This window comes from Ursus americanus, chromosome 33 (assembly GCF_024610735.1).
Source record: "Ursus americanus isolate L20-20 chromosome 33, mUrsAme1.1.p, whole genome shotgun sequence".
NCBI classification, from domain to species: domain Eukaryota; kingdom Metazoa; phylum Chordata; class Mammalia; order Carnivora; family Ursidae; genus Ursus; species Ursus americanus.
In genome coordinates, this window is record NC_142159.1 from 2,376,148 (window position 1) to 2,402,698 (window position 26,551).

The 26,551-nt window shown below is 49.7% G+C and overlaps 2 protein-coding genes across 4 annotated transcripts; one reads left to right on the forward strand and one right to left on the reverse strand.

Annotated features, from left to right (window-relative positions):
- Positions 1–1,575: 1,575 nt before the first annotated feature.
- Positions 1,576–16,156, reverse strand: CDCA8 (cell division cycle associated 8). Its single transcript, XM_045782547.2, has 11 exons — positions 16,029–16,156; positions 15,745–15,857; positions 15,496–15,624; positions 13,662–13,702; positions 10,252–10,324; positions 8,378–8,460; positions 7,112–7,176; positions 6,127–6,222; positions 4,881–5,007; positions 4,017–4,103; positions 1,576–2,940 (listed from the first exon to the last, which is right to left on the reverse strand). The coding sequence occupies exons 2-11, from the start codon at positions 15,839–15,841 to the stop codon at positions 2,896–2,898; spliced, it is 843 nt and encodes a 280-aa protein (XP_045638503.1). The 5' UTR covers positions 15,842–15,857; positions 16,029–16,156; the 3' UTR covers positions 1,576–2,895.
- Positions 16,157–16,281: 125 nt separating this feature from the next.
- AIRIM (AFG2 interacting ribosome maturation factor) lies at positions 16,282–24,795 on the forward strand. Of its 3 annotated transcripts, none has more exons than XM_045782481.2 (5): positions 16,283–16,590; positions 16,775–17,052; positions 19,029–19,208; positions 20,760–20,878; positions 24,346–24,795. In XM_045782481.2, exons 2-5 carry the CDS (start codon positions 16,778–16,780, stop codon positions 24,405–24,407), a joined length of 636 nt encoding a protein of 211 aa, XP_045638437.1. In that variant the 5' UTR covers positions 16,283–16,590; positions 16,775–16,777; the 3' UTR covers positions 24,408–24,795. The 3 variants fall into 3 exon arrangements, with proteins under 3 accessions (XP_087714866.1, XP_045638437.1, XP_045638438.1); XM_045782482.2 differs by lacking the exon at positions 24,346–24,795 and adding an exon at positions 21,046–21,530 and having other exon boundaries at positions 16,285–16,590; XM_087858740.1 differs by lacking the exon at positions 24,346–24,795 and having other exon boundaries at positions 16,282–16,590; positions 20,756–20,878.
- The last annotated feature ends 1,756 nt before the right edge of the window (positions 24,796–26,551 follow it).

Below are 26,551 nucleotides of genomic sequence, written 5' to 3' on the forward strand. Positions count from 1 at the left end.
ACGTGTGAAATTAGAAAGGAAAACCCTTCCCAGAAAGTATGCACGTGTGGGCACGGAGACAGTTTTCCATCCCATGTAAACTCATGGGTGGGATTGGGGATCGCAGTTCCTTGGAGCCGCAAAGTGCGTCTGACACTGCAAATGAGCGACGCTTAGGTGAGGTCCTACCATTCACACCCCAAGAACTAGCTCTTCATACAAATAACTGAACCTAACTCTTCGTAAGGCTGTATGTTTGGAATTCTTTCAACAGGAAGCCCCAGGTAGGGCTTCTGGAAAGATCAGGAAGCCTGCAGGGCAAAGAATGCACCTGGTGTTTATTGGAACTCTAGGGCTCTTGGCGACTGCCTCAGGTGCCCTGGTGAAGGGGAGGACTCGGGGCCCCGTGCTCCCTTCAACCCAGAGCAACTCTGCTTTTATTCCCTTCATCCACACAGCAGAGGGTACAAAGTAAATTGTCTACCGGGGCGAGGCGCGTCACGAAGGGAAGTGATCAAGCAGGGGTTGTTCTGAATGCGGGAGGATTCTCTAAGGAAAGCGGCTCTCAGCTCCACCTGAGATCTCATTACCAGATCTTATTTTTTGGAGGCTAGCAATCGTTTTTGTGAAATCTCACAATTTTTAAATTGTAACTAATTTGAAAAAACAAAATCCAGCGAAAGTATGTCTGTTTGGTTTGTGGGCTGGCAGTAATATTTAAATTTTCTTTGCAGCATCCCAACCCTGTGATAGTTCAGCCCATGCTTTAAATCCTGGGATGGGGAACTCACTACCCGCCAAGTCCGCCCCTTGTATGGAATGAAAGTCTGCTCTAATTTCATCACATGACTGGCATCTATTAGGCACCTGTTACGCACTACACATTTCCTAACCTGGGTGCATTTAGGCCGTGGTGCAAGTGGAATGAAATAGGGTGAGGACGGCGCTGGGTCCAGCAGGTTGGGTCCTAAGTGTTTCCTTAATGCCAGGCTCTTCTTGACCCCGCACCAGATGATAAAGGAAGGTATAATAAGCTTCAGGTGTGGTGACTAAATCACTTGAAATGAGTCACCTTTATTCCAAAGCTGTCACTGACCACAAGATCCTTCCCCATCCATCACTGTCAGTGCCAGATGACCGGGCTAGATAATGACCCATTTCTCTCTTCTGCCATTAGGTCCATGTGGATCCTTTTCAGTGCAGGAAGAATTTTAGGCAGGCAGATCTGCAGAGCCCTGGAACTCTCGGACGTGAGAAGCATAACCACGGCATTACCTGTGCCCCTGCTTTGTCCCTGGCTGACAAGGCTTGACTCTACAGGTAAACTGTAGCTAGCCTAGATTTTGTCCTCCCACGTGTCGGTTTCTTGCTCATGAACACAGGTGTTGGGGGAACCGACTTGGGGTGGGTTACTTATGGCCTTCATGGTGGGGCGAGGGCCCCTTCTTCAGATATCACAGAGATTCTGTCTACGGGAGAGGTTTCCATATCTTCTAAGGAAAGCAGCTGCTCAGAGCCCCCCGCCTGGAGAGATTCAGCTCCCGGACGGCCTCTAGTCCAGGTAGCACAGCTTGGAGAGAACAGGCAGGCTGAATATCGATTAAAAACAAACCAACCCACAATTTATTGAAAACAGGTATCTTTCAGTAGCCCTAATTACAACAGCTTCAAAGATGCCATTAATCAGGAACACAATATGCACGAAAGTCTCAGGAAAGGGAGAATAAAACAACTTGAAAAGGAATACAGCTGCAATAGGACTGAACTGCTAGAAGGGTCACAGAGCAAAGTGACATGGAGTAGAACACAGAGCCACACAGGAGAACACGGGGCCCTGGAGCCTGAGCCGGGAACTCCCAGTTCCTGTATTTTTGGACCACATCTCATGATTCATCGGGGCGGAGGCGTGGACTCTGAGTAACTAGCCGATGCCTGGAGCACAGGCCAAACACGTGGAATGAGGCCACGAGGCAATGTACACCTGCCCCCCAATGACCCCATAAGTGGAAGTGCTCTCTGCAGTCTGTGGACCTGGCAGGGACCACTGACCACGGAGAACTCAGAGACAGTTTCCCTGCAGCTGGTCACATAAAACCCTAGACTAAGCTAAACCCTAGAATTCTCTTATCCAAATTCCTACCAACTAGAGAGGTAGAGGTGCCAGACATGGAAGCTGCCTCCAAACCAGTTTTTGGTCTTCGGTAAAGGGATCAATACAAACTGCGGATCCCCACGTCAGCTTGGAAAAAACTACTGGGCACAGCGGGTACAGGATCCCGAAGCCCCATTTAGTATGCACCACAGCGGAAAGCAGGGATGGGGGCTGGGCGGAGATGGCCTCTGCTGCGGCCACAGCTGGGACGCGTCCAGTTCTGCTGTCCTGCCCCCATTTGTATGGTTCCTTCCAGCTTTCTGGTTCTGCCCTCCCATGGCCCAGAGCTCTCCCTTCTCTGAGCCTAAAACTCCCAGCCTCAAGCGACACAGAGCAGAAATGCCAGACGCAGAGGGCTCTCTGATGAGGGGGAGCAGGCAGTCTTCCTGGGAACATGAGGGTCTCTCTCGTCACCTCCACTGGAGTTAAGGGCAGGACAGAGAGGATGCGGGGTTACAGGAGGCAGAAGGCGGCAGCTCTGAGAGCAGGAAGGAGAATTCTGCCAGGAGAACGACAGGAAATTTCGACTGCGTGGATGCAGCAGGCGGTTGGGCTGGGAGGTGTGAACAGCAAAGCTGTATCTAACCGATGGGGGAGCAGTGTGTCTCCCCGCTTTCCAAATTCTCCCAGAGGAACACCACTCCCTGCTCTGGAACTTCACACTCAGACAAACAACAAGCCTGTAGGGAAGAGGTCTCCTCAGGGTCCCGGAAGCGCCCGTTGAAGGTCCATCCTGTCAAGCTTGGCTTCTTGGAACAGCAGCCTCATTTGTGAGTCCGTATGCTGCTGCAGATCTGGGCAAGGCGGCTCTGCAAGGGAAAGAGGCAGGTCCCTGAGAGACGAGGGCGCTGGCCATGCTTGCCCGGTAGCCACTGACGAGTCTCCCCGGCTGACACTGGATTTGGGGTCGGCAGGTCAGAGGGAATCTCAGCCCTCTGTTCTCTGTTTCACAAACTAATGAACTGTTCTGAATCTCCACTTCTCATCTGAGCAAAGGAGTCAGATCAGAGCTCAGATGAGCCAGCAGGGCTATGGGTGCAGCCAGGAGGAAGAACGGCACTGGGTCTGGGTGGCTGGGTGTGTGTGGTCCTCGGCAGTGCGCCGTGTTCCCTGGATGTACCCGACACAGCCCCCCCAGAAGGGGGCGCCCGGGGCAGCCATGTGTGCACAGAGGGCTCCCACCCACCCCTCGAGAGGGTGCTGCTGACAGGACCACAGAGGCCCATCTGACCAAAGCTGAACCAATTTAATTTCCCTCCTGAGAATTTAAGGGGCAACAAGAAGCTGGACAGTCAGTGCTGGGCATGAGAGCAGCGAAGTCAGAGCTGGGACTGTGGCTGCCGGACGCTGTATGCAAGCCGGTATTGAAGGAGAACGAGCCGGACCCAGAGCCCCGTGGAGGAGGTTCTCTGCCGAGAGGGAGGGATGAAGGAGTGGCAGAGAAGTCATGCGTGGGCCTCAAAGCCAGATGCTACAGGAGCCCGCGCACCAGAACGGAGCCCTGTCAACTCCTCTCACGGACGCTCCAGAGGCCTGGCTGTTCCGCGCCTTGGTTCTGTGGGACTCCCCGGAACAAGCCCCGTGCCCCCGGAAGCTGCCCTTCCTGGCAGTCATCACGCCCTCGCACGCTGGCGCCAGGTGCCCAAATGAAGCAGAGTTTTGATTCTGCTGTGGAACTTTTGTGGCAGGCACCCCGGGACAGACTGAAAGGCAACATCAGTTCAGGGACAGAGGGCTGCTAGGGAAGTAGGACAGCTCGAATCCCTTGGGGGAAAGACGACACCACAGTGCTGAGGATGAAGCCCAGGCCGAAAAGACAATCCTAAGTACAGCTGAACTAAGCCAGCTGCGGACGCATCCTGTGGGGGAGGGTTACAAGACTCACGGAGAGTTTCCTGATATTTCCCAAGGCCTCTGGGTCCAGCTGCGCGATGTCCATCCTCTGCAAGTCACTAGCCAGTAATCGCATGCTCTGTGTGGAGAGCACAGTGCGTTCAGCTGCCAAGCCCCCTGGGGCAGGACCCTGCACCCAGGGCCCCAGGGGGCCCCTTGATATCCTGCACTTCGGGCAGAGAGGGGGCGTGAGGGGAGGGTAAGGCAGTTAGGAGAGGTGTTTGCCCGGAGGAGATAACAACATGAGTGGTTCTCACTGGCCCGTGGCTGGCTCACCGGGGGACTAAGGGTGTGGCTGTTAGCTTAGAAATGCCTTGCAGACACATCGGAGATACACCTTCCTTCCCTCCCGGGAGGTGAGGTCCACAACCTGTTCTATCCAGCTCAGGGCAACTGGGCTCAGCTCGCGTCAGAACCCCTCCAAGTTATCCACAGTGGGAGACAGCTCATGCTCCCCTTCCTAGAGCACACACCGTGATGTTGCCTTCCTCCGCGCTCCCTTTAGTGTCTCCCTTACTGCACGTGTCCCGTGACACCAGACTTGACTGTGAACCTATCTCGACTACTGAATGGCTGTCGTCTACACCTGGGGAATCCTGTCGTCTACACCTGGGGCCCGCCACACGGCAGGTGGGCAAATGTCAGCTGATGAACAAACAGAACACAGAGCTGGGCAAGGATCCCAGCCTGGGCCTCCAGCCTGGGCGAGAAAACTGGTTCTGAGTCCTGCAGAAATGTGCACATCAGGATCCATGCAACGCAGAGGACTGTGGGGGTGAGACGTGGGTGGTGGGCCAAGGAAAGACACGCCCAGGGAGCCGTGCATGGTGGCCCGGCCTCCCTGTGAGACGCTCACCTCTCCACCGCCCACGGGCACGGTGAGGAAGATCTCTCTGCTGTCGGCGAGAGGGCTGCCGTTCACGGAGATGTTGTAGATCCGCTCTCTGGCTGCTGGAGTGCGCAGGCCCGGGGTCTTGAAGACCCTGCGAAGTGGGAAGATCTCTGTCAAGAAGGCTTGGCAGAGTGAGTGACGTAAGGCGCCATGAGCTCCTCCAGCCCCCATCTGGCCTCAAGCTGTAGTTTTCAAATCCTGCATTTCTAAGAAGGCGAGTTCTAAATTTAGGGCAAAACGTCTTTTCAAACAGTAATGACTACACACAGCTGGCGAAGGGAGCTTGTAATGATCAAACACGCATCTAGCCAAAGTCAGTTCTTATCCATGGAAATCTTAGGTCCCAGGCTCTGCGTGGACACCAGTCATCCATCCACGGAGCGAGAAAGAAACTATGGTTAATGCACTTCCAAGAGTGGCTGAGTGCTTCCAGCAAGAGGAATTTTCCAGGGTCAAAAAAGGAGGATTCAGAGATTACATCATTATATTAATTCCCAAATGAACTTTCTCAAGACGGTTAAAATCCTGCTACCTGCTTTTCTCTAAATGCCCTTTGCTTTATGCGCATGTGAAAAACCAGTTCAGGAGTGGGAAGAAGTCCTCCTCCCTCTCCTCACCCCAGAGACCCCGACTTTCAATTCCTTATGCCTTCTAGAAACATTCTCTGTACATAAACACAAACAGGATCATTTAGGACACGCTGTTCGGCAGCGTGCTCGGAGACGCCCGCGGTCACGCCGCTCCTCCCCCAGCACATACAGAACCGCTTCTTTATGGCCCCAGAGCATTTCCTACCCAGTTGACCAGCCCGGTGGAAGAGATCAGCTTCCAGCCTGGTCACATTAGTCTTCCCGGTGCAACATGGTGCCTGTTCTCACTCTTACCAAGGGTACAGGACTGTACCTACCCATTTTTAAAAAATATTTTTATTGGTCAGAAACAGAAAAGGCCAAGGAAGAGTCACTAGAGGCCTACTAGTCCTCAGAGGCAGAATGGTCTCCTCTCATCAAATAAAGACTCATTTCGTCTCTGAAAACAGGTGAGCCCGCTCTCAGGGGAGAGGCAGACACTCGGAAGCCCGGACAGTTACCCTCTCCTCAGAGGGCTTCCCGGGCCAAGAAGTCGAGTGTTTTCCCACACGCCCTTCTTTGCTGACTGAGGTGAACTGGGGGGCTCCCACCCAGAGGCAGGCGCTGCCCCCTTTACTCACCTCGAGTCAAACCTGGGGGTCAGGCCTGGAGTTGGTTTCACCATAGACAACTCCAGCCGGCCCACAGCTGGGGTGACAGTGTTACAATGGCTTGACCTGCAGGTGAGAAGTGGCCATTAGGTCACACGTGGAGGGCAGGTGAGAAGTGGCCATTGGGTCACACGTGGAGGGCACTGACCATGTGGGTATGGCCCGAGCGCCTCACGTACACGAGTCATGCAGCCCTCCCAACAACCCGGACGCATGGCTGTGATACTCATTGACGGCTGCGGAGACTCGAGTAGACGGAGCATACCGAGTCACACAGCTTGGCCCAGGTCACACGGCCAGTCAGGGTGGAGCCAGAACGCTACCGGTAGGCAGTCAGCCTCCAGGGTCCGGCCTCTCGGTCAGGCTAACGGAACAGGAGGAAGGAGACAGCCTCTCCACCGCCTGCAGGGCCCTCAGCCGGAGCTCCTGTCCTCTTGCTAGACACCCGCCACTGCTCAAGGACAGTCTCCTTCACAGACACACATCCCGGCCACTACGTTCTCAGCTTCTTGAGATGCGGCCCCCATGCCCCATCCCAAATGGTTTAGCAGGGCCCAGCATAATTAGTTCAAGTCCATGGTGATTCTTTACTGACTAGGACCAGGAGGAACACTTCCAGAAACAACTACGGGTAGGTGACAGCCACTTTGTGACTGGCCATGGGGGAGCGCTGCACGTGGGCTGTCGGGCGAATGAACAAAATCTGCAGTACTTATGATAGGTGTCTGGTCCTCACTCTCCCTGGTGGCATTAAAACAAACAAAAGTGGGGGAGGACAGAGGACGTGGGCAGAACTGGAGCACGTTGTTGGGTCGGATCATTTCCAGAGGCCCCTCCAGCTTGGAGACTCCAGTTTTACTCGAGCACAAGCCACAAGAGCCCTTTCACCCGTCTCTGCCATGATGGACGGGGCTCTTCAATAACAAACACGCACGGATGCTGGGAAACCCGTCACCTTTTGCTTTTGCCTTTTCCTTGTATGGACTGGGTTCTCTTCTTGGATGGAGGACACCTTTTGACCTGGATTCACAATCAAATGACACTGTGGTTATAAAAAGCCCCAAAAATAAGGAAGTGAGGGAGGGTAAAGGGTAAGGAAAGGAGGGGAGGGGGATTAACTCCGGAAATACGAGTGGACGAATATGAGCTCTATCCCCCAGAAGAGGTGGCTTTTAAGTAATACGGAACGTGACCGACTGATCAAGGACGGACTTCCACCGCCTGGGTCCTCAAAGTAGAGGGTTTTGGCCAAGATTAAAGATAAATCTCTTTTAAACTGACTGCAGCCTGGCTGCCCCCCCCATTGCTCCCCCATGAAATGCTGCTGTGAAGGTCACTCAGGCTGTCCCTGCACAGGCTGCCCCATGAACTCCTCTTTCTAGCTTCCCTCCAGGCGCCTGTCCTCAGCCTTCCCCTGCACGCCCTCCCTGCACAACCTCATCGATGCCCACGCTGGGTCAGTGTGCCTCTCGATCTCCTACTCCTCCCCGAGCTCCAGGCTGAAATTTCAGAAAAGGATGGATCCCTCGACGCGTCAATTGGCACCCCGGCTGCTCGCCTTCACCCGAACCCAGCACCGCTCTCCCTCCTGTGGGCCGCCTTCCACGGATGAGGGCCGCCTAAGCTAGACAGCGTTCAGTCATCCTTGCTTCCTCCTCTTCTCTACCGGTCCTGCTCACATTTGTCAAAACCATCCCTCCTCTGTGTATAGGGTCAGGGCCTCAGTTTAAGAATTACAACAGCCTCCCAACTGATTTCTTTGTCTTCCCCTCTGCCATGTGTCATCACCATGCCCAACTTGATGAAATGGAAACTTCGGAGCTCGGCACACAAGGCCATTCATCGTCGGGCCCTCCTGTACGCAGATCGCCCACAGCTTACAGCCCTGTCATCCGCAACTGCTTCCTCTTCCTTAAATGGAACTTGAAGAACTTTCCTATCTCCTCCTGGGCTTCCCTTCCCTTTCTTCTCTAGCTAGTGAAATCTCCCTTGCTTTTAAAGGCCTGGGTGTACCCTAAGTGGGGGGGTAAAATTTGATAGCTTCTTCTTCTGCATTCTATGTGCTTTATACACACTTCCATGATAGCTTTTGTTACCAACCATTTAAGTGGGATCTTCTCTACTAAACAGTGCATTCCGGCGGGGGCGGGGGGCAAGAGGAGGTTAGGTATTTTTGTATTTCCCTGTCAGCCCCCAGCCCCAAACCTGAGTGCCTGCTTACTCTTGCAGTTTGAAGATTCTTGTTCTTATTTTCTTCTTCTTCTTCTTCCACTATCATTTCATCCACTTTCATTATCTTTCGTGCTGTAAGAAACAGTTTTAACAAAGCAATCTTTCTCGTAGAAATAAACTTTCATGCATTTCCGTTTCTTAGAGGAAAGAAAACGTATGCAATCTTAGGCTGTAATCAAGAAACAGACTCTGAATATAAACAAGAGGACTTTTTTTTTTTTTTTTTAAAGAGGGTTTAGGCAGAGAAAACTAACCAGACTGGTTAACAAAACCCACGTGATGCCCAGAGTTCTGGTGAGAGCGCGGACACTGGACTCAGCTAGACTTGAGCGTGAGGCCCGGTCCTGGCACTGCCCAGGTCATGGGGCTTTCATTGTGTTGCCTCAGTTTCCTCATCTGTAAGAGGGAGCAGTCACTTCATAGGGGTATTACGACACCTGGGATGTGTTCCACAAGAGCAGGGGCTTTGTTACTTTTGTTCCTGTTCCCAGACCCTAGAATTGTGCCCGTGTTTATTAAGTGTCTGTGGGATGAATGAACATAAAGCCCTTTGGACAGTACCGGACACATGTCATAAGATGTATTCTCTATTACAATAAAATATTATTTACATAGATTAGAACAAACTTGCTAAGCACTGCAGCTTTTAGTGATGAAACTTAGTGCCTCACTGCTAAAAATGTACAACCACGAGCCAGACCATCTTGAGCAGGGATTCCAGAGAAAATTCAGGCCTCTGATCACGGGGCAGGGGATCAGACCAGACAGCTTTTTACCTTCTGACAACTTAGTAAGTATATTTATCTTTTTTCTTTTTTTTTTGAAGTAGCTTACAATGTAGTGAAGGCCAGTGGTCAGGGGGGCACAAAAACAATCTTTACTATTGGTTGACCTGGGTCCTGGTATGTCCGTTCCCAAGGGTGAAATCAGAAGACCCCTCCCCCACCACCTAAGCAAAACTTGTGGAACCCAGAAGAGAAACCAGTCTTACCTAAATGTGTAGCTAACTCAAAGTGAACTAACAGACTATAAATATGCAGCGGGGATCCCAGGAACACCTGAGTCCAATTATGTCATAATCTCCCCAAGGCGGCACTGGAACATGACCCCGGCAAAGGGCAAACCTCACGCTGTCCTCATGCCACAGGGCCATTCCGATGGGAAGCAAGATGGAATAAGAACTGGATAGTGTTTCTGGCCTTACCCAGTGGAGAAAGTGCCCTGGTTTGACCAGGGCAGCCCCAAAATCCAGGCCCTGGGTCAGCCTGTCCTCACAAGATGCGGGCACACTGAGCTATGAAAGCTTAATGACAGTGACATAAGAGTCTGTAACAGAGCTCGCCCTGTCCTGATTCCACGCTCATTGGTGACAGCCGGGCTTCCCAAACATGTGCCCTCTAGGACAGCAATTCTCCAAGGGTGGGGCGTGCGTGAGGATTTTTCGCAGCAGGTCACTGAATCCAGGAACGTGGGATGGTGTTATGAAGATACCAGCCCTTTCACAATTCTCTCTCAACCCTTCTGATCACATGGGGGTGCCTCGCGGGTCTTACCAGGTCCCATAATGCCTCTCGGTCCTGTCAACCTCTTTCACTGGGGGAGCCAGCGGCAGTCATGGTTCCCACACAGCTTTCCCTCTCCTTCCACTCTCACTCTTGCTCCCACATTGGCCAGGAGTTTGCTCACTATTAGTCCCCCATACAATGAACTCAATGCAATGGCCAAAATCACATTATTGGGTTTGCAAGACCAAGGACCAGGCGTGAGAGGGAAGAGGCTCCACCACGGAGGCCTCTCTGAGCACCCAGCCAACCACCCGGCCTCCACTCTCCCAGTTTCAGAAGGGGTTTGGAAAGTACTCACTTTTGGCAGATTTCAAGGGTGTCTGAATAGCTTCTGCTGTTAGTCTGTTTATTTCTGTGATATCCAGGTCAGCCTGTGACAAACACAGCCAGAAAACACCAGGCACATCCCATCAAATATGGGGAATACATTAAGACTCAAAACAATTAATTTCAAAAACATTATTTAGTACAAAAGACTGTTACGTGATAGTTGTAACATGATATAGTGAACGCCTATAAATGCACCATACAACCCAAGAGCTAAAACATTGCTGATTACTTGCTTCTAGCTCTGTATTCCTCCCTGTTCTACTTCCTGTCATCCCCCAGAGGTGACCACTGTCATTCCATTTGCTTAAAAAAAAGCGTGCACGCACTCGCGTTTGTTTTGACAAATGTGTCTGTGCTTAGATACTATTTTCTTTGGTTTCGTTTCTGACCACTGTCTGTCGCTGTCCGTCTGTTCTCACTGCTGTGTAGCATCCCGCTGTGTGACTCTATCATGAGGAATTTCTCCAATCTCCTGTCAACAGTCTTGTGCTACTCTAACCATCTACATGTGTCTGATGCGCGGAGCCAAGCTCTCTCTTGGCTGCGTACTCAGGGACGGAGCACTGGGGCGTTGTTCCGCCTTGCTATTATGCCAAATCATTTTCCAAAGTGGTTGCACTTGATTATGTCCCATTGGCAAACAATACAAATTGCTAATGACTCACGTTCTCTACACTTGGGCTGTACTAGATTTTTCTCTCTCTTTTTTCAAGTCTAGAGAGTCAATAAGGTTTTCTGTGGCACTCAGCAGGCCCTTCAAAAAGGCTTCTAGTCACCGCCATTCTAATCGAATGTGTTCCCAGTGGTGACTACCTATGTGAATGAGAATAGCCATGAGCAGGTAGGATTCTATGCCCTTCCTTGCAGGGCATGTGTAGATACCAGAAGAGTTGTTACAGACTAGGGATGACAGCTTTCATCTCCAGACTGGTACGGACTCCGTGGAGTGCTCAGAGGAGCATTCTGAGGCTGTCCAATCTCAGCAAGAAACAGCACTGTAGGAGATTAGTGAGGTCTGAAATGGTGGATGGAATAGTGGCCAACACTCTCTAGAAACAACTGGCATGTTGTGAAGGTATCTGTGCTGGCAGGCCACTGATTACCTCCATCCAGAAGAGTTAACAGGCCTAAGACTGATGTCCATAGAAGGGCCTGTTTGCAAGGCTGGGCTGGTGGCTTGCATGAGAACTTGGATTGCAGGGTTCCCACCATTCCCTGGTTAGAATGGCGCTCCGGGCCTAAGCTTTGTACAAACAACACGGCTTATGCTGCATACCTGCTTTCCTCCTGCAAGTCTGGCATTTCAGTAATGCTAGGCAGAAGATGCCTATGTGACCAGCCCGCAATAAAAGTCCTGGACATTGAGTCTCTAACAAGGTTTTCTGATAGACAACATTTCACATGTTTTGAATTAAGGTGTCCCATGTGACTTCGCTGGGAGAGGACTCTTGGGAGCTTGCGCCTGGTTTCCTCGGAACTTTGGCCCAAGCACCTTTTCCCTTTGTTTACTTTGCTTTATATCCTTCCACCCTAATAAATCATAGCCATGAATATGACTATATGCTAAACCCTGTGAGTCTTCCTGGAAGTAGTCTCGGGAGACCCCCACATACCTAATCATTATGAACTTTTGTACCAAAGTATCATTCCTTTCCTGAGTTCTAAATCATATTAGTTAAGGCTACAATTCTCTTGACTTCGTGGGATGACACTGGCTATTTCATATTACATTAGAAGCTCTGATTTGTAGTTCTGTATGTCTGATTAATTAAAAAGAGGGTGACTCATTAGCTAATAAGTATAATTCATCTCAGAGGTAAGTCTTTTGTTTTTTTTTGTTTTCAAAGATTATATTTATTTATTTGAGAGAGAGAGAAGACAGAAGTAGTGAGAGAGAGCATGAGCAGGGAGGAGAAGGAGAAGTAGGCTCCCTGCTGAGCTGGGAGCCCGACATGGAGTTCCATCCCAAGACCCCGGGATCATGACCTGAGCCGAAGGCAGACACTTAACCAACTGAGGCACCCAGGCGCCCCTAGGTAAGTCTTTTGAAACATTAGATCTGGGTGTGTGGAGGCAGGAACATATTACAAAGAAAGAGAAAGCCAGAACTAAGAATGTTTTACTAGCTCTTGATTTTATTTTTCAGTGATCCCCACTTCTCTCCTACAATATTCACCCCCAAACTCTCTCTTTTTCCTGATTGAACAACTGGCTCTGAAACACCTTTAACTTCTGAGGCCGGTGGAGATCTGCTATACAATGCTACTATGAACCCTTTGTAGTCAGGTCCCTTCAAACCCTGAGATTCCAAGAGATCCTAATGGCGCATAGAAAGATGTCGATTTTTGGGTTCACTCTGTAAATCTGATGAAGGTTATAATAAACATTCTCCCCAGAAAGATAACAAATGCACGCATGTACACACGTTGTTTATGTATGATTTTAGTGCCTAGGGTCTCTGTGAAGACCATTTCAGGACTAATTCCCAACACTGAACAACAGAACTTTCTGCAAGGTTAGAAATGCTCTAGTTCTGAGCTACCAATACGTAGCCACTAGTCACGTGTGGCTACTGACCATTTGAAATGTGGCTAGTGTCCCGGAGGGACGGAAGTTTCAATTTTATTAATCTTAATTGATTAAAATAGCTACATGTGGCTGGTGGCTATTGTACTGGACGGCACAGATCTAAGATCCAAACTCTTTATTTTGCTTCCCCATCTTACTATCTTCAGTCCTGATACTGATGCTGGGATGAAGGCGATGACAGAGGGTGAGGAATCCTCAGAGTCCCAAATAAGAGTGTAGCTTCTACAGGGTGACATAATAAAACAACAGTCTCGGGGCACCTGGGTGGTGCTGTCGGGTGAGCGTCCAACTCTGATTTTGTCTCAGGTGGTGATCTTGGAGTTGTGAGTTTGAGCCCCGTGTCAGGCCCTGTGCTCAGTGTGGAGTCTGCTGGAGTTTTTCTTTCCCTCTGCCCCTCCATCCTTCTCTGTCTCTCTCACTCAAATAAATAAATCTTTATAATAAAATAAAATAGAAATAAAACAACAGTCTCTGACACCTAGCAGGCCAGGCCATTAGGTAATGACCCGGGGGTTTAGAGGGACTTGGGCTTGAGGCTTCTGCTTTGCTGGAGACGTCAGGGCAGAGAGCTACAAGGAACCTGCCAAAAATAGAACGGCCTCCCTCTGTAGAACCTGACAATATTTGGGCTTCACGGACTCAGCGCTGACAACCATAATTTTTCAGTTGGCGCAAACAGGGTATGTCCCCTACGAAACCTCTTCCATAGTAAGCACCTACTGGTTGGATTTTGTGACAGGACTGAACTTAAAAACTAACCACAGTTCCAAAGTAGGACAGGTCACTTACTGTTGCTGCCTCTTCCAGCGCCTGTTTGTTTCCTCCAAGGGCTTTAAAAAGAACATTTTATTTAGTTACTATCAGATCTTCATGTTAAACCATCTTCCCTGATATAACCCGTTATCTGCCTAAAACTGGACCAGATTAAGCCCTGGCTTCAACCTTCAATGACCTTTACAACCTCGTTTAATTTTTCTCCACCCCTGACTGGCCGCCTTATCACACATTCTAGGGCCCACCACACCCAAGTCATTCCCCAAATGTGCCGCCGTCTCTCGTGACCCCGAGCCTCGGCACCTATTATTTCCTCTACCGGAAACGCCCCTCTGCGCCCCACAAATTTCTAATTCATCTTTCAAAACTCAGTTCAGATCCAAAAGTCTTTTTCTATCACAGCAGATTGTGGCGAAGTGCTGCTCTGGCTGCCCACCCCCACCCTACCCGACAACTACTCAGAGCTGCCGAAGTGTCCGTGTCACCCCCCCGCCTTGAACTGAATTCCTCGAAGACAGTTCCGGGCCAAAACATGGCAGAGGGTAGCGTGTAGCCAATGTGTGTTGAACGAAGAGGTCTGTGCAAGTTGTAGATGCAGAATAAAGTTAGGTTAAGCCTCCTTCAGAAACTCCCATAACGTCCCGTAGAACTGTTAAGGATTCACGCTTTGCACCAGAATGCCTGGGTTTACATACGCTCTGTTACTAACTAGCTTATGAGACCTGGAGCAAAGTAACCAACCTTAATTGGTGCCTTAATTCTGTCATCTATAAAAAGGGGAGCAACGTTAACAATGAATACATTTGTTATGAAGATAAAAGTAGTTAACATATGAAATACGCGAAGCACAATACTTGTCTGGCTCAGGAACCGCTATATAAATGTACCTACTGACTACTACTCTTTCCCTTCTCTGGGACTTATGATTTTGACTATATAATAACGTGTGTATTTTTAAAACGACCCTCCTCTACTAACTTGTAAGCTCCCGAGGGTAGGCAACGTCTGTGTCATTTCCCAAAGTATTTTCAGCCCCGAGCATTTAGACTGAGATATGCTCAATGAATATTTGTAGAAACGTGCCAATAAAAGGGCAAGTCAAAGAATCGTTAAATATCTACTATTTGAAGAGAATGTGCATTTCTATTTGGGAAGGAGCCTACGTAATGTGTAACAATAAGGAAAACAGGAAAAGTAAGCATAACCCAGCAGAAAGGAAAGCCTCTTGCATGTCCTTGGACATTTAACAAGGGAGTGGAGAATAGGCTGCAATTTTTCTCTGGCCAGAAAAACTCTAGTCCTTGCACCTCACGGTTTCATTTTCTCATTTTTTAAATAGCCAGTTTCCATAAGATACCAAAAGCACTGCTTGGGGGTTATCCTCCCATCTGAGCTCTGGTAACAAACCAAGGTATTCATTTATTTGTTTTTAAATGACTGGGTAAAATATTAAAAGAGAGAGGAGAGAGGTTTTGTGACACATGAAATACACATGAAATTCACACAAAATTCACATTTCAGTGTGTCCATAAGTACATTTTAGGGGAACACAAACATGCCGGTTCATTACAGTTGTTTTGGACCTGTAACAGCTTGAGTTGAGTAGCTGCACCAGAGAACCCTCTGGCCCAGAAAGCCTAAAGTATTTACTATCTGCTCCTTTAGAGAAGACCTTCGCCTACCTGCGGACGTGGATGGTGTTAAGTACTATGCAGAGAGGTAAATCTGGGAAGTGAGATGAGGAGCGAGGGAAGCCGGAAGGCTGCAATTTCCTAAAGTGATCATGCATACCTCACTCAGGTGACCACAGAGGCGCCCCAGAGCCTGGGGAAACGGGAGCAGCTCTTACCAAAGTAGTCAAGCCAGTTCATCTCACGCAGTGCCTTGGGGAGCCGCAAGATCTCGATGTTGTACAGATTATCCATCTCCTTGAGGAGGTTCTGCCTGTCCGACTGAATTTGCTTGGATCGTATTTGCACTGCGAGAGGGCAGAGCCGACAGAACACGGGTCACCGGCGGGTGAATGGGGCCTGGAACCCGCGCTGCCCGCATCCCAACCCGCCGGCACCCCGCGATCGCGCCGGGCTCCGCCCCCTACCTTCACGGTCGAAGTCCCGAAGAAAGGAAGCGAGCTTCCGGCTCCGTAACGAGTTGGTCTTGGCCACCCGACTGCCGCCCTTCCTAGCCGGAGCCATGGCGCTTGGGTGGAGGCTGCGGGGAGCGGGGGATGCGGCTACTGGGGGCGGGGTCAGCAGCCGAGGTCGCGGAGGGAGAGTAAGGGGGCCGCGGAGGAGAGGGAGAGGGCGGACGGGCGCCCCACGGGGCTAGTGGGGGGGCCGTGCCCTTGGAGACCCGACCATAAAGGAGGTGCGAGGCACGTACCTGCGGGTCACGCGACGAGTTGAGAAAACCCTCGCCGCTCCAGCTGAGGGGAGGGAGCAGCTCCGTGCCTAACCGGACGTGCGACCGCCGCCACCAAATTCAAACTGCCACAGGCTGACGAATGAGAAGTCGCCGTCTTAGGAGGGTCCCACAACATCCAATCACAAGGAAGCTCCGCGGCCAGGCCGCCCGTGCACACGTAGGACTACAGCACCCAGAAGGCACTGCGGTGGACGACATAGGTTCGCGATTCGGTAGCCGCGCCGGGGCATGCGCAGAGAGACCGCGGGCGCTTGCTGGCGGCCCTGGGTGGTCCTCAGAGTTTGATGGCGTTAGCTTCAGGTTTTCCGGCTGGTTTAGGGAAAGCGACCGGCAGTTTCCAGGACAGGAGACAAGATTCCGGCTCTGGAAGCACGGGTTCGGAGACAGCGCTTCGGCCCGGGGAATCCGCAGTCTGAAACCGGAGACTGCCCGAGCTGCGGGCGAACCTCCTCCAAGTGCTGGTCAGGAAACCCTTCCCGAGGTGGGAGACCAGGGCCCTGCCTCCGGAGCCCCTCTGAAGGTAAGATAACGCCTCGCGCCAGGACGTCTTGTCGGAAGGGATACACAGTGAGGAGACCCTGGTTTAGCGGGACTCACCTGCGCACGGAAATCACTGGGACCCGCTACTTCCCCTGCCGACTTGAGACCCTAATGCTTTTTTTTTTTTTTTTTCTCCTCCTTTCTGTTTTTGTTCATCTCGGCAGAAGATGACTCAAGACCAACCTTTGCTTGCTGTGCAGGAGGCCCTGAGGAAGTGCTTTCCCGTGGTGGAGGAGCAGCAGGGCCTGTGGCAGAGCAGTCTGAGGGACTGCCAGCCCCTCCTGGCCTCCCTCAGCAACCTGGCAGAGCAGCTGCAGGCGGCGCAGAATCTGCGGTTTGAGGATGTGCCTCCACTTCGGGCCTTCCCCGACTTGAAGGAGAGACTGAGGCGCAAGCAGCTGGCGGCTGGCGACACTGTCTTGGACAAGTTAGGGGAGAGGCTGTAAGAGTTCAGTGCCGTTCCTTCTTGGCAGAAAGATTGAAAAACTTGGTGTTTCATAAGTAGCTAGGATCGGTCAGAAGAGTGTTTTACCCTTTACTCGACAACATGGTATTTGGAGGTGTCTCAACCTTGCCTCCTTTCCATTTGTTGCAATGGGACCTCTCTTGTCAAGAAGTCATTTTATGGGGTACCTGGGTGGTGCAGTCAGTTGGGCTTCCGGTTCTTGGTTTTGGCTCAAGTCGTGATCTCAGGTTGTGAGATCAAGCCCCGTGTTGGGCTCTGCACTCAGTGCGGAGTCTGCTTGAGACTCTCCCTCTCTCAAATAAATAAATAAATAAATAAATCTTTTTTTTTTTTTTTTTAAGTCATTTTATGGCATTTCCCTTGTCGATTAAGGCATGGCAGTGTGGTCTCGGTAGAAGTTACAAAAGTGGAAAAGAAAAGCAATCAAAGTTTATTAGCCCTTCTCTATAGTCTTCTTTTGTCAAAAGCAGTGAGGAATTGTACTTTAAACTCAACAGGTGCTAGAGCTAAGGGTTTTACATACATTCTCACATAAAATGTTTTCAATATCTCCGACTTAACCTCACTTAGTCCCACTTTGCTGGTGAGAAAAACAGAGGCTCAGATGGCCTGTGGTCGCACAGCTAGTAAATGGTAAAGCGGGGATTCTAACTCAAGTTTGCCTGACACCAAGGCCAGAGTCTTCATCCACCACTCTGTTCTGTACATTGGTGTTTCTGTGCCAGGCATAGTACATCTCTAAATCTTAGTGTGCCTATCATGAGACCTTCTATCTTAGAGTTGTAAGTATTGAGGATAGACAAGAGACACATAGACTCGTCTGTCTGTCTTTCTTTCTTTCTCTCTGACTTCTTTCTTTATTTATTTTAGAGAAAGAACACAAGTGGAGAAAGGGGCAGAGGGAGAGGGAGAGAGAATCTCAAGCAGACTCCTTGCTGAGCACAGAGCCCCATATGGGGCTCCATCTCATGACCCATGAGATCATGACCTGAGCCAAAATCGCGGGTCGAATGCTTAACCAACTGAGCCACCCAGGCGCCCCTCACATAGGCCTTTTCTTGACTAGAACAAAAGAAGTTTCTGGTGTATACAGTCTGTGCTGTAGACGAATGGGAAATGGTCAAATATGGGGATCTTCTGTGTAGTCATTTGTACAAAATAACTAACCACCTATGGGATGCCAAGTGCAAGGTGCTGGGAATATAAAAATGAACCAAACTTAGTGTTTTAGTTGATTAGAAGAGAGACAGTCGATTAAATTATGTTGCGGTGTGGTCTGACGTAGTGAACTTTTATTTCAGTTGATGACATACTTGTGTGTGAGTATTGGGCTGTTATTTTAAGTCTATTTTTTAATTGTAAATCAAAGCCGCACATTTTCAAAGCCACAGTTCTAGGTTAGGGAATGCTTTGCCCTTTGGAAGGTTGTGGCCTTCTCGGTGGCCGGTTCCCTTGGAGTCACCGGTGGAATAATACCATCTTGACCGTGAGCTAGGCACTTCCTAAGCACCTTATAAGCATTATTGCATTTAATCTTCACAAGAACCCTTTCACTCATTCGTTCATCGGATGGGTGTTTGTCGTTCTATGTGCCAGTCTGAGTGTTCTCTGTTCTTAGGGTGTGCAGTGAGCATAACAGACCATTTTTATACACAATTGAGAGTAAGTAACTTTCCTAAGATCCGCAGGTAGTCTGTGTGCACCCAGAGCGGTTTTTCCCATTGGGGCATTTGGCAATATCCGGAGACATTACTGATCGTCACACCCTGGGGAGGATGGGGGCGTGGCTTGCTTCTGTCATCTAGTGCGTAGAGGCCAAGGACGCTGCTCCGCGCCCTAAAATGCGCAGGGCAACCCCCCACCACAGAGAACCATCCAGAGTGTGTGAGGTTAAGGAACCCTGCCTCAGGCCTTTCTCATGATGTTGTCTAAGAGGAGCCGTTTTCCCGCAGAGCCGCCCTCCTCCAGGTGCGCGACACCGTCAGCAGGCACGTGGAGCAGGTGCTTGAGGTCTACGACCAGCGTGCGGGCTCGATTGGCGTCGATGCTGTCCTGCAGGCTTCAGCGGTGAGCCCCTCTGTGGCTGACATGTTGGAATGGTTGCAGGATATTGAGAGACATTATCGAGATTCGTATCCTTTGCGTACGTTTCAGACAAGCGTCCAGAGCTGCTTTGGGAAGTCTTTTTAGTTTCAGTTTTCACGAGATTACACGACTGTATAGTACGGGTCAGTCTCTGAACTTAGAGAAAAATAAAGGCGGGCAAGTGAGGGGTGAGGGTGGAGTTGTGATTTTAAATAGGGTGGTCGGGAGAGGCCTCCAGATAGTGACGTTTAAGAAAAGACCTGAAGGCGAGGGAGAGAACTAGGTGTTATGTGGGGGAAGCGTGTCCCAGGTAGAAGAAACATCATGTGTAAAGGCCCTGAGGTGAGAGCATGCCTGATGTGTTCCGAAAATCGTGTGGATGCCAATGGGGCTAGACTAGAGTGAGGGGGGGGAGCCTAAAAGGAGACATGGTCAGAGAGACAGGGCCAGACCTTGTAGGGCCTTGGAGGTCTTTGAAAGGATTTTGACTTTCGCTCTGAGTGAGATGGAAAGCTATTCAGAGGTTTTGAGAAGAGGAGTAACAGAATCAGCCTGTGTTTTTCACAGAGCTGTGGCCAACAGTACTGAGCGCTGATTACGTGCCAGGTACTGTTCTAGAATGTCCACGCGGCCACTTGTCAGGTGCTTTGATTCTGTTTCCTGAGCACTTCTTGGAGTTTCTTTCTCTGTCCGCGCTGCCTCTTCCGTAGTTTCTTGCCTCTCACGTGGGCCCTTGGTCTGGCAGCCTCTTGACAGGTTTCTCTGTCTCCGGCCTCTTTGCATCTAAGCCATCTCCAGCTGGCGACCTCACTGCATCCTGAAGGCGTCTTCGTTCTGCCCATTGCGTACATCAGAGTTGCCAGCAGCTTCCATGGCTCACAGGCCAGAATCCCTACGTTGGTCTTCAGTGCTCTTTCTGTTCTGGTTCAACCTACCTTCTCAGCCACCTTTCCTACTGCTCTGCACGTGTTTCTTGGCGGCCAGATTGGAGGATTTACTTGGCCCTGAAACCAATCCATGCTTCCCCACTTCTGTGCCTTTGCCTGTGCTCTTCCAGCCGGCCGGAATCCCTCCTGCCCGCTCAGTGGGAGGTGTGCATCCTCTGAACCGCCCTGCAGTGTCCTCTTTGATGTCACTGAAACTCTCTTTTCAGTCCCTGGTTCTTTCCTCACCATGGTGAGATCCTAGGTTGTTGGGGCGGTGTTTCATCCTCCCACCCCGTAGCGCTGTGAGTGAAGAGGTGCTTGGTAAAGATGGGTGGCGCAGGTGAGTCCTGCCACCGGTAAATGGAATGATAGCCCCCCTTTCCCTCTTTGAGCTTCCCATAGCTCTCTCCAGGGCATTTTCCCCCTTCAGCGTATTTCATTTGCCTTTTTTTTTTTTCTTTCAAGATTTTATTTATTTATCTGAGAGAGCTCAATCACGAGCAGGCGGGAGGGGTAGCGGGAGAGGCAGACTTCCTACTGAGCAGAGAGCCTGATGCGGGACTGGATCCCAGAACCCCGGGATCATGACCTGAGCCGAAGGCAGACGCTTGGCCCACTCAGCCAGCCGGGCGCCCTCATCGGCTTTTTGAGCAGTCCTTAACTTCCAGGAAGTTACCTGAAGAGAAAGTACCTCCTGTCTTCCATCCAGTGGGGAGACTTGGCAAACATCCAAGCTTTGCCCAAGGCCTGGGACCAAATTTCAGAAGATGAACACCAAAGCCTCGTACAAGGTACTGGTTTTCATTTATTCCTTCATGTCTGCGTTCTCTCTGTGTGTCTCACTTTTTTGGAAGGATTACAGAGATGCCCTTGCAGTGCCCTGTATTTTTTATAAATCGGATATTTTGTGTTCTCTGGAGAGGTGATACGCCACAGTTTTTCTCTCTTCCTATTCCAGATACCTTGTTGAATGTTTCCTTCTTCCTGGAAGAGTAAGGAAGCCATGTGTTTACCAGCAAACTAGGGGGACACGGTTGAAGACTGACATTGGTGCTTTCTGGTGTCGTACCCTGCCACACTTGAAAAATCAGTGCTTAGAGCCTGAGGAGTGGCTTCTGATGCTGGTGCCTCTCCCTGTGACGTCACAGCTGAGGGCACAGGGGCCACCCCTTGCCCTTTCCTAAGCTCGGGAGTGGATGGAGGCGGAAAGAATGCAGGAAAGGCAGTGCAGGAGAACACTGGGGCAGGAGCCACCGCCACAGAAGTGGTAGGGAAGGAGAGGGCAGGGGAGGGAGTGTGGCACCAACCTCGGCATCATCCAATGCCCAGAACTTGTTTGACACCCAGCCCTGTTCTGTGTATTTGTGTCAGTACCTGATTCCTTGATGGAAGATGATTTTTCTTGATGATTTAAAGAAATAAAGGTGATGATAGAAAACAGTACAGATCTTCTTCAGCTTATAGTGGGGTTACATCCCGATAATCCCATCATAAATTGAAAATATCGTAAGTCAAAAAGGCATTAATACACCTGACCTACCAAACATTAGTCTAGCCTACCTTAGTGTGCCCAGAACACTCACATTAGCCTGCAGTCGGGCAAAATCATCTAGCACAAGGCGTGTTTTACAGTGAAGTGTTGACTATCTCATGGCATTGATTGCTTGAAACACAGAAGGGCTGTGTGAGTTGTTCACCCTCGTGATCTGGGGGCTGACTGAGCCATGGTGCCTTTGCTGCCGCCGCCCAGCATCTCCGCGTGTTGCCAGCCCAGGGAGAGACCCACGTTCCAAATGTGAAGTACGGTTTCTGGTGGACACGTATTGCTTTTTGCACCGTGGGAAGAGCTGAGAAATCCCAAGTGGAACCATCAGAGGTGAGGGCCTGCGTCACTGTCTTCCAACTGCGGTGGCGCCAAACCGTCAAGAACGTCCGTTTCCAGAGCCCACCACGAGGGGGCGGTGATGCAGCATGTATACGCGCGAGCTTTGTCTCGGGGGAGTGTTCCCTCTTCCCCCTCCGTCTGGGAGTAAGTGCCTGGAGATAGCGAGAAGGCGGAAATGACAGCGGTTTTGACCAAAGCTGGTGCCTGGTTTGCCACGTTCCTCTGATCTGGGAGTAGCTGCCGGGTGGGGGAAGACCGCCCCGAATCAGGCCTTCATCTGTGAAATGGTCGGGCGCTTCCAGACTTGTCAGCTTTGGGGACCGTGGAAAAAACTGGGTCACTGGATGTAAAGAGGCTTAATACAACGTACAGGTATTTTTAAAATGAAGATGACTTTTTTCTTACTATAAAAGTGATATATATGCTTTTTAAAAAGTCCTAGGAAATTTGTAGACAAAAATGTAGGTGTGGAAGAGCGTGAAGCAAGCTCTGTCAGATCCTTTGGTATCTGCCCTCTCAGTGTCCACAGTCACAAATTAAACCCAACTATATAGTATCATCGGTACATACTGTTAATCTTTTCAAGAATACATAGTTTGGCCATCTTTTCATATCTGTAAACATAGCTTAATGCAATTATAGTAGATACCGTTACACACATATCCCATTTTATGAATGTATTAGAGCTTTTATTTTTCTAGACTTTCATGTGTTTCTACCTATAAAGATCATACATGGTGATTGTGAGAAACCGACGTATTACGAAAAGTGAGAATGCACAGTGTCTACTGTCTTTAACAGTATGGTAGATATTCTTCCGGGAATTTAAAAAAATGTATCACATACATAATAATTGTAAATGAAACTTAAAAACGTTTGGGTATCAGGCCTTATGATGTGCTCTGGGGCAGAGGAAGGAGATCCCTAGAAAGGTTTATGGCTCAACCAGGGAAAGATTTAAGTCAGTATCTCTTAAGTTTTAATGTGTATAGAAATCACTGGGCTCTTGTTAAATTTTAGATTCTGACTCTATAGGCCTGGGGTGGCAGCGCCCTAGATTCCGGATTTCTCACAAGGTCTCAGGTACTCTTGATGCTGATGATCCAGGGACCAGACTGAATTGAAGAGACTTAAATTGTAAAACAATAATAAAAGTGTTTTGGGTTGGAGGATGGACAAAATAGGTGAAAGGGAGTTAAGGGTACAAACCTCCAGTTACAAAATAAGTTATGGGGAGGTAAAAAAATAAAGTGTTATATTTGACATTAAACAGAAGAGGGGCACCTGGGTGGCTCAGTTGGTTAAGCAACTGCCTTCGGCTCAGGTCATGATCCTGTGGTCATGGGATCGAGTCCTGCATCCAGCTCTTTGCTTAGCAGGGAGCCTTCTTCTCCCTCTCCCTCTGTTGCGCCCCCTGCTTGTGCTCTCTCACTCTCTGACAAATAAATAAATAAAATCTTTTTTAAAAAAAGAAAGAGGCGATAATTAACTGCTTGTCGGAATACTTCATAGTGATTGACATGTGAATTAGGACTTGGGAATGGAGAGGAGCACAGGGCGTTCCGTGCCGAGGGGACTAATAAGCAAAGGCAGTGTTTGAGAAAGATTGGAATCCAGCATGGATCAAAAGTTTGCTGTGTACCAGGCATTGTGCTTGTTGCTTTTATCTCCTGGAACTGGCAAATAGTAGTAGTTCCACTGAGCAAGTCACTAGGGGGATGGAGGAACGGCTCCATAGGGTGCACTGGAGCCCAATTGTGAAGAGCCCGGAATGCCTGGCTTGAGAGTCTGCAAGTGGGAGTCGCTTCTGTGTGTGTGTGTGTGTGTGTGTGTGTGTGTATGGTACAGAGGTCTTTAAATCCTGACCATAGATACAAGTATTTTACAGTGCTTCATAATAACTATGTATTACTTAAGTATCACTGTTTTTATTTTGTTCCTTATCTTTTTTACTATTAAAATGCTATCTTTTTCATTGTCCTTTATAAATTTAAAATAAATTTATCTTTTGAATAAGTCACACATTCACATTGTGCAAAATTCAAAGAGTACAAGAGCATTCAGTGAAAAGTTCTCCTCTCCCAGTTACTCACTTCCTTCCCTGGAGGCAACCAGCGTGAAATGTCTGATGCATTCTTCCAAAAATATTCTTTGCCCATATCCGCACAGTGGTTGGTAGCCTCTGAAATAGCCCCCAAGGGGTCCACCTCTGGTATTCATGTCCTTATGTACTCTCCTCCCCTTCAGTGTGGGCTGGGCTTACAGATTTGCTTCTATGAACAGAACACTGCAGAAGTAGTGGGGTGCTACTTCTGAAACTAACTGATAAAAAAACCCTGCAGCTTCCAACTTGGGTCCATCGTTCACTCTCAGGTCTCTCGCCCTCGGAGAGGTCAGCTGGTGCTTCAAGGCAGCCCCATGGTGTGCTCATGTGAAAGACAGAAGCCAGCCGGCAACCACGTGACTGAGCTTGGAAGAAGATCCCCAACGGCCCCCCTCCTGCCCAGTTGAGCCTTCAGTTGAGACCACAGCCCCAGCTAACGGCTCAACTACAACTTCATGTGGACCTCAGACAAAGGCAACCAGCTAAGCTGTGTGCGGATTCCTGACCCATGGAAACATTAATATTGGTTTTAAATCATTAAGTTTTGGGGTAATTTGTCCCACAGCAATAGATAACTAATACAACAAGCAAACGGGTTTTTGTGTTTTCTCCCTAATTTTGTACAAATAGCATGCTACAGACTCAGCTTTGCACCTTTTTTTCTTATTACTGTATCTTAGAGATCATTCTACGTGAATACGTAAAGAGCTTCCTTAACTTTTTCTAAAACAGTTGCATATTTTTCTGTTGTTTGGGTATACCATGGTTTATTTAATGAGCCCCTTACTGATGGACGTTAGGTTTCCAAAGGCTTAGTGTCTTACAGGTTTCCACAACCTTCCTGTACTCCCACCGCCATTCATTATACCTGTTTTCCCTGGAATTTTTCAGTTAGCTAATCATCCCCTACCTGTTCACCCATTGAAGAAAGAACTCTTGGTATTTTTACTGGATTCATGTTTATAAAGTAAGGAGAATCCTCATAGTGGGAATAATTCCAGTGCTCCTTTTTCGTTAAAGATTTTATGTATTTATTAGAGAGCAAGCGAGCTCACAACCCTGAGGTCATGACGTGAACCGAAATCAAGAGTCAGACGCTCAGCCAGCTGAGCCGCCCAGGCGCCCCCACCAAGCTCCTTCATAAGCATATCGTAGCTTATGGGCTGAGATGTTAGATATGAGCTCTTTTCTGTTCTCCTCAGTTGGGTAAATAGACTCTTGGTTGTCAGAACCCCTTTCCTGCCAATGAGACAATCTGTTGGGATGAAATGAAGAATTTAGGTTTCTTTTGTTCCTGTTTCTACCCCAACCACGTTTACAAATTGACCTCAAAATTCTCTTGGCAGAGTAGTGGTTTTTCAAAGCTGGTGGGATCCTAGGCTCCGAAGAGGAGGACTTCTGCCTGCCCACGGAGAGTCCAGATTGTGTGGTGACTGTATTATGTCTGACTTCAATCTGGATGACGGGGGCCAGGTACCTTCTCCAACTGTTCGAGTGCTCCGTTGTTTACAATGCCTCCTCTCTGCACATTTGCGTGGGAGGGTGTGCATTTGGAGGAGGTTCAGGGAGGAGGGGAAGGAGCTCGTGCATGATCAACTTGGGAAAGCTTGCTGAGTTGCAAGTGACCCAGACCCGGGCTCAAGTCTCAGCTCAGCCTCCTACCAGCTAAGTGACCTTGGGTAAGCCATCTTCCCTCTCCATTTCGATTTCTTCTTCTGTGTCGATGGAGAGGATGATCTAGCCTTACAGGATTGTAAGGTTTAAGTGAGAAGAGGTATGTGAAGGGTTTTGGTAAGTTGAGCAACATGGAAGGGGTTGACATTCACGCCAGACTTACTAGTCACCTACTAAGTGGGCAGCGCTGCGGCACTTTTGAGCATCCTCAACACCTAGCAAGCAGTGTAGCAAGTGCGCTCCGAGAGACAGAGGGTTTCCTAAGCGCCCACAGCTCATCAGCGACAACGCCACACTTTGCCGCAGGGCTTGCTTGGTTCTGGTGGAAGGAGTCTTTCCCTTTCGCTGATTCCCTCTCTGCATCCCTGACGCCCACTCACCCAGCCCCGCACAGGACAGGGCTCCTCCAAACGAGGCGAGTGCAGCATGGCCCCATCTGGCTGGGCAGTGGCACATGCAGGGCTCTCTCAGGGCAGCTGCAGCCTTGCCAACCAGCCTCCCCTCGGGTCCCAGAGCCTCGAGGGCTGGAGTGAGTCCTGAGGCTGTCTGCCAGAGTCTCTCACTTTTGCCCTTAATGCCTGGGCTGGGAGGAGATAGCTGGTCGTTCTTAAGGAATGACAGGGGTGCCCCTTCCAGGCACTCTCCCTCCCCATCATTCCTAGAACGCTCCTCGGTTTCTATAAAATGCAACGGAAAGTCATTTTTTTGAGACTGGGACCTGGTACGGCATTTCAGGGACCCAGCCCGAGATTCTGATCGGGCATGTGCAAGGAGGGGCAGGATAGCTGCGTTCTTATCAAG